The 10,591-nt window shown below is 49.5% G+C and overlaps 1 protein-coding gene across 2 annotated transcripts in view; it reads left to right on the forward strand.

The window, feature by feature from the left end:
- Positions 1 to 10,282, forward strand: part of Daglb (diacylglycerol lipase beta) — a 39,560-nt gene extending 29,278 nt beyond the window's left edge. The window contains exons 10-15 of one of the 2 annotated variants that reach the window (XM_021186996.1): positions 1,586 to 1,666; positions 1,980 to 2,107; positions 7,607 to 7,675; positions 7,760 to 7,832; positions 9,488 to 9,732; positions 9,834 to 10,225. In XM_021186996.1, coding sequence (XP_021042655.1) covers positions 1,586 to 1,666; positions 1,980 to 2,107; positions 7,607 to 7,675; positions 7,760 to 7,832; positions 9,488 to 9,732; positions 9,834 to 10,026 — 789 coding nt within the window. In that variant the 3' untranslated portion in view covers positions 10,027 to 10,225. Of the gene's footprint in view, positions 1 to 1,585; positions 1,667 to 1,979; positions 2,108 to 7,606; positions 7,676 to 7,759; positions 7,833 to 9,487; positions 9,733 to 9,833 lie in introns of both variants that reach the window. The other variant, XM_029533648.1, reaches the window with a different exon arrangement.
- The last annotated feature ends 309 nt before the right edge of the window (positions 10,283 to 10,591 follow it).

Here is a 10,591-nt window from a genome sequence, read left to right on the forward strand (position 1 = left end):
AATATATCTGTATATCTATATATCTGATATTGCAGGATAGTTGATATGCGTTCTCTTAGAGGGAGCCCACAGGTTGAGAACTGCTGCAAACTGTAACAGAACCCTCTTGAAACGGCTGTTTTGGGTTCTAATGTATACCCATCAACCTCGTGTGGTGAAGGATACATTGCAGTACCTGCTTTTCCAACACAAGAATAAGCCACAAAGCCCGACCCCCCCAGACCACTGTTTGGGGGTCTTTCATTACCACATGACCTGTAAGTGTGCCCCACTCTGAAAATATTCTCTTCATCTTTCAGCTGTGGTTTGAAAGTTCAAAACACCAATAAACGACTTTCTCTCTCAGCTCCCTCGGCTTGCTTTGGTCTGTAATCTTCGACTCTGAGTGTGGACTTACCTCTTACAACTCAAAACTGTCTATTTTAAGTGTGTGTGTGTGTGTGTGTGTGTGTGTGTGTGTGTGTGTTGTGTTGACAGTGCATGTTTGCCACAACATGCACGCCAGAGAATAACAAGGAGTCAGTTCTCGCCATCATTTGGGTTCCAAAAATAAAATTCATGTTGTCAGGCTTAGCAGCAGGAGCCTTTATCCACTGTCCTGATGTGGCTGTCCCTAAACAGTGTGCTTTGACATCTTTATAAAAAGATCATTTAGGCATGGTGGTACAGTACTTGGGAGACTGAGGCAGGAAGATCCAAAGGCCTCAGGCTGGGAGGATGGCTCCGTGTGGAGAGTTTGCCACGCAAGCAGGAGGACCTGAGTTTGGCTTCCCAGCACCCATGTGAGAAGCTGGGCATGCAACTCCAGGCCGGGGGAAGGAGGAGGTGGAGAGTGGAGACAGGCAGGTCCCAGAGGCTCACTGGCCAGCCAGCCAGTGCAGCATGTTCCGGGGTCAGTGGAAAACCCCGTCTCAAAATAGAAGGTGGAATTGGGTAGAGGAAGCTACCCAGAGTTGATCTCTAGCCTCACATGCACACACAGACAAGGGACCCACACATCTACACACACAGCACACATACACAAAAAGTACAAGGCCTGGCTGGGTCACGTGCCAAATTGTAAGAGCCAGACTAGGCAATTTAGAGACCATCTCAAAAAATAATAACTTTTTAGAAGACATATTTATATGTGTGTGTGTGTGTGTGTGTGTGTATGTGTACGCATGCCCGTGGAGGCCCAGAAGTGGAACAACAGAGCCCTCGAAGCTGGACTTAGGGTGACTGGAGGTTGGCTGTTGTGGGTGCTAGGAACTGAACCCTGGTCCTCTGATAGAAACACTTTTAATCATTGGTCTGTTTCTCACCCCCCATAAAGACATTTTCTAAAGGGTCTGCCAGGCTGCTTGCCCAGATGCACAAGGGCCCCAGGTTCAATCTTCAGTCCTTAGACAATTCAGTCAGGTGTGCTATGGGCTAGTACACAGAACTAACTACACAGCTCCGCCTGGCACCGCTATTCACTTAGATAACAGCAAGCACTTGATGGCAGCCAGCCTCTTCAGCACAGGCCAAGATATATCAGAGAACGGCAAGCAGAGACCCTGTCTTCTGAGCCATGCTGACCCCACCCTATCTATATCTCCAGGGAATTGCTCAAGCGGCCAGATACATTCACCGCAGACTGGTCAATGATGGGATTCTGAGCCAAGCCTTCAGCGTCGCTCCGGTGAGATTGTTCAGTTTCTTTTTTCTTTTTTTAAGATTTGTTTATTTATTTATTAGTTATTCATTCATTCATTTAATGTATATGAGTACACTGTAGCTGTCTTCAGACACACCAGAAGAGGGCATCAGATTCCATTACAGATGGTTGTGAGCCACCATGATGAGGTTGCTAGGAATTGAACTCAGGACCTCTAGAAGAACAGCCGGTGCTCTTAACCTCTGAGCCATCTCTCCAGCCCCGATTGTTCATTTTCTATTTTCTGTTCTATCTCCCTTCTTCCGGGCCTCAACTCCCTCTGTCCTCTGTCCCCTAGGAGTACCAGCTCGTTCTGGTGGGGCACAGCCTGGGAGCCGGTGCTGCGGCCCTGTTAGCCATCATGCTCCGGGGGGCCTACCCACAAGTCCGTGCTTACGCCTTCTCCCCACCCAGGGGGCTGCTCAGGTAAGGCTTCCGGCTCCCACAGGACACGTCAGGCAGTACTCATCGTCCATTTACATAGCGTAACTATAGCTTCTTTTGACGTATGTTTACGGCAATGTGTAATGCCGAGTTGTGGTCCAGTTAGTAGAGTGCTCACCTAGCAGGCGTGGAGCCAGGGTAGCCAGTGCACGCCTGTCATCCTAGCACTAGAGAAGCTGAGGCAGGAGGATTATAGGGCTAGGGTGGGGTAGACGTCAAAAAGGAAAAGAAATACTACGTAGCCGAAGAAAGACTAAATTGGACACGATAGGGATGGGATGCCTGTGACACAAGTACTCAGGAGGCCAGAAGGTGAATCCTCGGAGATGTCTGCCCAATAGATTTCATCTCCTAAACAGCCAGGCGGGCCTGGAACCTGATACAGAGCTGAGGGAGACATTGAACTCATCCTCCTGCCTCAGCCTCCCTAGTAGCTGGGATTGTGATCCTGGCTAAATGACAGAATTCTAAGTTTTGGGTTTTGTTTTTTTTTACAGAGTTTTGTAATTGTGTGTGTGTGTGTGTGTGTGTGTGTATGTGTGTGTACACACCTATAGAGGACAGAGGCATTGGGTCCCCTGGAGCTTGAGTTGCAGGCAGTTGTGAGCTGCCCGGCCTGCATGCTGGGAACCGAGCTCCGCTCCTTTGGAGGAGCGGCAAGTGCTCTTAACCGTCGCGGCATCTCTTCAGCCCCCAAGGTGGCTTTTTTTCTTTTTTTAAGACATTTATTTTAGGACTGGGGATGTAGCTTAATGGCTAAAACCTTGTCTACCGTGTGTGAGGCCCTGGGTTCAATTCTCAATAGTACTTAAAGAAAAAAGAGTTACACATTATCTACATGAGTGTGTCCTACATATGTGTGAGGTCCTTGGAATCCAGAGGAGGGCAGCTGGAGCACACAGGTGGTTCTGAGTCACCCAGAGTGAGGGATGCTGGGTTCTCTGCGAGAGCAGTAAACACTGTCACCCTCTGAGTCTCTCTCCAGCCTCAAGCTTTTCCTTCCTCCCTTCCTTCCTCCCTCCCTTCCTTCTCTCCTTCCTCCCTCCCTCCCTCCCTTCTTTCCTCCCTCCTTCCTTCCTTCCTTCCTTCCTTCCTTCCTTCCTTCCTTCCTTCCTTCCTTCCTTGTTTAAGTGGCTTTTCTTTGAGCACGGATGAGTGTATGTATGTGTGGGTGTGTTTGTGCCCTGTGTGTCATGTGTGGAGAATGATTTGGAGGAGGTGGCTCTCCTCTTCCACTCTCTGGGTTCCAGGGATTGAACTCGGATCATCAAAGCTAAGCAGCTAGTGTTTTTCCGCTGCTGAGCCCTTTTGTGACCCTCCCCTGCTCCTCACCCCCCCACCCCACCCCCAATCACAGCTCTCTATTTGTTTTTCTGGATGGTCCTTCAATGACACATGGCAGTCACCCCATCCATCACATATGTAGGCTTCACCAAGGCCGTGCATTCTATGGGCTCGAACAAACAGGACCGTTACTTATCTCTATGAGTTTAAAATCTCCTTTTTCCGAGCTGATTGGGCATGTTGACTGGACCATGCTATGTAAACTTTTGCATTGATTATAAAAGAGACTTGTGCCACAACAGCAACAAAAAGACTAAAAATAAATAAATCTAAAAATAATTAAAATGTAGAGAAATGGGCTGGAGAGATGGCTCAGTGGTTAAGAGCACTGGCTGCTCTTCTAGTGGTCTGGAGTTCAATTCCCAACAACCGTTTGGTGGCTCACAACCATCTGTAACGGAATCTGGTGCCCTCTTCTGGCATGCTAATATATATGCAGATAGAGCACTCATATATATAAAATAAATAAATCTAAAAATAATAACAACAACAAAAAAGACTCAAACAAATTAAGGATTCAAAACTAAAAGATGGGGTTGGAGAGATGGCTCAGTGGTTGACTCTGTTCTTCCAGAGGTCCTGAGTTCAATTCCCAACAGCCATGTGGTGGCTCACAACCATCTGTAATGGGATCTGATACCCTCTTCTGGGGTGTCTGAAGACAGCAAAAGTGACGTGTAATCACATATATAAATAAATAAATCTTTAAATAAATAAATAAAAGGTCTTAATCCCAGCACTTGGGAGGCAGAGGCAGGCGAATTCAAGGCCAGGAGTTCGAGGCCAGCCTGGTCTACAAAGTGAGTTCCAGGACAACCAGGACTATACAGAGAAACAACCCTGTCTCAAAAAAAAAAAAAAAAAATCAAAACAAAACACTACATATTCATTAGAACATTGATTTTTTTTGTTTGTTTGTTTATCTTTGTTTTTTTGTTTGTTTGTTTTACGGTAGTATAGTCTTGGCTGTCCTGGAACTCACTGACCATGCCTGGCTCATTAGAACATTTGAAAAACACAGAAAACGCATCGAAGATCTGTAAAAGTACCCTTTGTTCTCCTGTAGCGAGTGATGTCTGGGAGGTTCACTGCCTCCGTCTGCTGACCTAGGCCTCGCTCATCCTGGACGCTTCTGGCCTCCGTACAGTCTAAGCTAGGCCTCGAATGTTTTCAGCCTCTGAGACTCGCTGCTGACTAAGCTCACCCTTTCTAGATCTTTCTGAGCTCTGGCTGGCGCTGACTGACTGAATCTGAGAGAACTCTCAGCCTCTGACTGACAGTCTGTCCCACCTTCTGGCTCCTTCCCATTCCCCTGTGTCTAGCTTGTTCTCTTTAGAACTCGCCAGGTGAAACTGCCTCTTTCCTTCTGTCTGTCCCGCTCTCTTACGTAGCTTCCCTTTCCTCTTCCTCCTTATAGGAGTTAGGCATATCCTACTCTGTCACATCTGTCTCTGATTTGTCACTTTGTCTGCTACTCAATTAGACATCACTTTCTTTTTTTTAAAACCGATCAGTCTTACAGGTGAGCAAATGGCCCTGGAATTTTTTTTTTTTAAGATTTTATTTATTTACTGCATGTATGTATGTGAGTACCCTGTAGCTGCATCAGAGGGCATCAGATCCCATTACGGATGGTTGTGAGCCACCATGTGGTTGCAGGGAACTGAACCCAGGACCTCTGGAAGAGCAGCCAGTGCTCTTAAGTGCTGAGCCATCTCTCCAGCCTCATGACAGAGATTTTGTAGCTGTTGTTTTGTTTCAAAACAAGAGTTTCTCTGTGTAACAGCCCCTGGGTGTCCTAGGACTCTGTCTGTAGACCAGGCTGGCCTCAAGCTCAGAGGTCCTCATGCCTCTGCCTCTCTGGTGCTGGGATTAAAGGCGTGCACCACCACGCCCAGCTCCAAGACAGAGATTTTAAATTCTTAAGTAATTTCTGGATATCTAGTAACTGATGACATTTTCCCAGTCGATTCCTAACATTTCCCGGGTTGTCTGCACGAGGATCCAAGTGCCATTCCTTACCTTGGATATGGCAGATTTGCCTTGTAACTGTCTTCATGGTTTCTTTCCCTCATAACTCCATTCAAAGGATTACTACTGTATGCATGAAGGTATGCATATCATGGCGTGCATCTGGAAGTCAGGAGAGAACCTTCAGGAATCAGTTCTCTCCTTCCAGCTTATTTTAAGGCAAGGTCTCCTGTTTCTGTCATAGTCCAGGTTAGCCAGCCTGCAAGCTTCCTGTTTGTCCTGATTGTCAGGTCTCTGCCTCATGTCTCATAGTAGGAGCACTGGGCCTGCGGGTGCACAATCTCACAGTAGGAGCACTGGGCCTGCAGGTGCACCATCTCACAGTAGGAGCAGTGGGCCTGCGGGTGCACTGTCTCACAGTAGGAGCACTGGGCCTGCGGGTGCATACCACTGCAGCCAGCTTTTCCCTTATTTCTATAAGAAACCAGGTAATTTGTTGAGAAGAGCTTGTCACAGCCTGAACTCAGCTATTTTTCCTTTGTTGTCGGGGAACATGTTTCTTGCCAAGACCTGCAGAGCTTTCACCTGACGGGGCAATGGGCAGTGAGAAACAATGGAAGCATGTCCAACAAGGCTGGGATCAAGTGGCCATGTGCCCTGATGGGGATGCAGGATGCAGCAGCAGCAGCCCTGACACTCGGCACAGTTATCATCTAAGCTGAATGAGGGCAGGTTGATGACATACTTCTCAGAGCAGAGCAGTGTGTCTCAGAGGGGGCTTGGGGAGGAGCCATCCAGGAGGAGGAAGCTGTGGCTGACACTTCTGCACACTGTCAACACTCCCAGCCCTGGGGGTCTGAGTGTTAATGTGGCTGTGCTCCTGTCCACAGTACACACGCATTCACCCATGCTGGGTCCCACTGCATGGTTTGTAGTACACAGAAAGCAAGGTAGGAGGTGGAGAGATGGCTCTGGGTAGAGAACTCCTGAGTTCAGATCTCTCAACTACCCAAACTCTTGGGGGTCTTACACTTGCCTGACCTCTGTGGCCAACCACACACACACATGTTCACACATACATACACACGTAAATCCTAAAAGAGAAAGAAAATGGTAGTGATCACTGGGGATCAGAGCTGATTCAGAGTGGATGGTTTTAGCCTTGTATGCTTCCTGCCGGCCACACTCAGCCAGACTTGACCGTCTCTCTGTAGTGTTAGCGGTAACAGCCACGTGCTGGATAAATGGCGTCAGAGATTGAGAAACGGGAAGTGGGTTTCAGGTCCTTCTGCACTGCTTAGCTGAGTGACCTGCAAAGGTCAGAAACAAGTTTCTGCTCGTGCTGAGCACAAGGAAGACAGAGATGCAGAAACGGGGTGGGGTGTGTTTGGTTTGGGTGTGAGACCAGCTCTTACAGTGTAGTCCAACCTGGCCTGCTTCTCATCATGTAGCTCAGGCTAGCCTCAGAGTCTTGACTCCCCACTTGAGTTTCATGAGTGCTGGTGCTATAGGTGTGCCCCGACTGGGAGCCTGGTCAGCTTGGGAGCTGCATCACAAGCTTGATTTGAGGGCTGTCTTTTGGTGTTATAGAACTGCTTTCTAATTCAGCGCCAACACAGTCCCCAAGTCCTTATTCTCGCCAAAAGAGTCCTTTGCACCAGAAGTCTACATTCCTTAGTCACCTTTATATTTTACTTACATGTTTACTTTTTAATGCTCTCTAGATAGTTTCTTAACTATGTAGCCCAGGCTGGTCGGTCCCAGTTCTCAATCCTTCTCCCTCTACTGCTTAAATGCTAGATAGGAACACAGGCTGGCCTTGAATTCAGTCTAGCCCTGATAGGCCAGCCGGTCTTCGTGCCTCACGCTCCTGAGTGGCTGGGATTACAGGCCTGGGCCAGCCTGGGCCACCACCTGGGGCCAGCCTGGCCTTGCAGGTACACACTGGAATGGCTAGCCTCTTGCCTCTGCCTGCTTAGATACTGCCAGGGCACCTTGGTAGGTTGTGCCATCTGGGCCTGCTGGGTCCCAGAGATCATCTGAGGGTTTAGCTGTGTGTTCTCTTCTTGATTGTCTCCTGCGGCTCTGACTCTGCCCTGGCAGCTGTTGTATTGTCCCTCTGAAGCAGCAGAACCTCGACTGACTTGTCTCTTGTTTGAATCCCAGCAAATCCCTTTCCGAGTACTCCAAGGACTTCGTTGTGTCGCTTATCCTAGGAATGGATGTGATCCCCAGGTCGGTGTGCTTTGAGGTTGGCCCAGGGGTCGGGGCTCTCGTCAGCCCCCGAGTGCTGAGCTCAGTCTGCTCTCTACCAAACAGGTTAAGTGTGACCAACATGGAGGACCTCAAGAGGAGGATCCTGCGAGTGATCGCTAACTGCAATAAGCCAAAGGTAACAATGGCTCAGACCGGAGGAGGTGTGCAGGAGGGGTCCCACCGAGCGGGGCGGGGCGGGCCGGCGGCGCAGCGGCTCGCAGCCACAACCTTTCGGCCAGCACACTTCCTGCTCTGTCTCCTGCCCTGTGATCAGACCTCTGTGGGATTCCGTCTGAGATGCAGTGAGAGCTGGGAAATGCTGCTGCCCAGGCTGCTGCTACCGTCCTCCCAGACTTTCGGTGACAGTGCTCCCAGCCTTGGACAGAGGCTGACACGTACAGACTATGAGAGGTTCTAGGGCGCTTGCTCGCCAGACTGTCCGACCAGCGTTCAGTCCTCAGGGTCTGGGGAGGACCTCCCTCCAGTCTTCATCTCCACACACATACAATTAACTTTAAAAAAGAAAAAAAGTAATTACAAGCTTTAACGGCAGAGGCCCGGGAGTGTACTCTGTGGTAGAGCACTTCCTTAGCATTCCAGAGGCTCGAGGTTCAAACCCACACCCACAGGAAAAGAAGCCAGGACATCAACCAATAGAGGCTGATAGCCACGAGGGGGCAACAGTTCGCGTTGGCCTATAATCCCAGCACCTGGGAGACTGAGGTAGGACTGCCAAAAATGTGAGGCCCTGCCGGGCAGAGGAAAGGGAAGCTAAGGAGGGGGCTGGGCTGGGGCTCAGTGGTAGACCAGTTGCCTAGCATGCAAGAGTCCCCAGTTTTGTTGCCATTTTAGAAAGGGAGGGGGGAGCCTGGCGAGACAGTCTGGTGAGTTAGCCATGTGGCACCAAACCCAGTCTGAGGGCAGTCCTTGGAACCAGGTGGTGGAGGAAACAGCCAGGTCGCACAATTTATCCTCTGACCCTTCACCCCCACCACACACATGTGCCATGCCAACCACAGAAACACATAAAATAAATGTGATTGAAAACCAATATTCTTAAAGACTAGATCTGTATCCATGGGAGTTTTGACAGTATTCAAAACACTGCCAGTGTTTCACCTGAATCACAGGCTGTAGGCGCTTTTATTTTCTTGCCCTTTAAAAAAATGCTGTAGCTAACCAGAAAATTTAATATTTGCCGCTCACCAGACACCTAAGGTTTCTGTTTTTTGTTTTTGTTTTCTGTTTTTGAGACAGGGTTTCTCTGTGTAGCACTGGCTGTCCAGGACCTGCCCCTGCCTCCTGAGTACTGGGATTAAAGGCCACCACTGGCTTTTTTGTTTTTGTTTGAGATAGCGTCTCAGGTATCCTGGGCTGGCCTTGAACTGTGTAGCTGTTGACCATGAACTTCTGCCTCTACCTCCCAAGTGCTGAATTACAGGTGTGCACCACCACACCTGGTTGTACATGGTGCTGAGGATGGGATTCAAGGCTTTCTTGTTAATAGTTTTTTAGAAAGTAGCACCCATCTCCCGGGATCCCCTGGGTTAGCTCAGTGATAGAGTATATATAGTCTTAGCTCTGGGATCAATCTCTAGCACCAATACACACATACACATATACACATACACACACACACATACACACTCATACACACACATACGATTTATATGATTTGGGTTTTGGCTATTGCTCCAAGTATCGTGGCTCTATGGTGGTGGTAAAATAGGCTGAGCTGCCACCCAGCACAAGAGCACAAGACCAACCTAGTCCTTGGGTCTCTCCTTTTAGTACAAGATCTTGCTGCATGGCTGTTGGTACGGACTGTTTGGAGGCAGCCCTGAGAACTTTCCAACCGAACTGGATGAGGGTAACCAGGGGGCCCTGACTCAGCCTCTTCTTGGGGAGCAGACTCTTCTAACGCGATACTCCCCAGGCTACTGCTCCAGCGACTCCCCTCTGGACTCCCCCAAGTACCCGACTCTGTACCCGCCTGGCAGGATCATCCACCTGGAAGAGGAGGGTGGTCCAGGGAGGTGAGTATGGTGACACGGGAGTCCCGCCCACGCACTGAAGGTGACTCAGGCCCGCCCCGCGTGCAGCCTCGCCTCGCTAACGGACGTTCTCTGTGTTCAAGGTTTGGCTGCTGTTCTGCTGCTCACTACAGAGCGAGGTGGGCACAGGAAGCAGAGTTCAGTAAGATCCTGATAGGCCCAAAGATGCTCACTGACCACATGCCTGACATCGTGATCCGGGCCCTGGACAGAGTGCTCGCCGACAGAACAGCCTGTGTCTCCTGCCCAGGGCAAGGCGGCCCCACTGTACCTTAGCTCTNCAGGACCCTGACCAGCACAACGGACTGGTGGTTTGGGGAGGTTCTTTTGTTGTTGCTTTTGTTTGTTTGTTTTGTTTATTNACTGTGAGCGGCTTCTGTGAGGCTGGTATGGTGGTACCTGTCCATCAACAGTTACCTGAGGGGTCCCGGCAGAAATGGACACCAATATGACCATACAATTTATTACAAGCTTTTTTTTTCTTTTCTTTGCTTGTTTTGATTTTTCAAGACAGGATTCCTCTGTGTAGCCCTGGCTGTCCTGGAATTTTCCCTGTAGACCAGGCTGGCCTCGAATTCAGATCTACCTGCCTCTGCCTCTGAGTGCTGGGACTAACAGCATGGGCCACCACTGCCTGGCCTATGGAACCATTTTTAACCAGTTATTAACAGGATCCGGAGTTGGGAACATGCATAGGTGTTGGAACTTGTAGGCCAGCCCATGGCATATGCCACCTAGTAAATCTACATCCGAAGACCATCAGTGGGTGTGCAAGGCCCCTGCTCCTGACGGGGTCCCATCTGAAGATCCTCAGTGGGTGTGCAAGGCCCCTGCTCCTGAC

Source organism: Mus pahari, chromosome 23, assembly GCF_900095145.1.
Source record: "Mus pahari chromosome 23, PAHARI_EIJ_v1.1, whole genome shotgun sequence".
NCBI classification, from domain to species: Eukaryota; Metazoa; Chordata; class Mammalia; order Rodentia; family Muridae; genus Mus; species Mus pahari.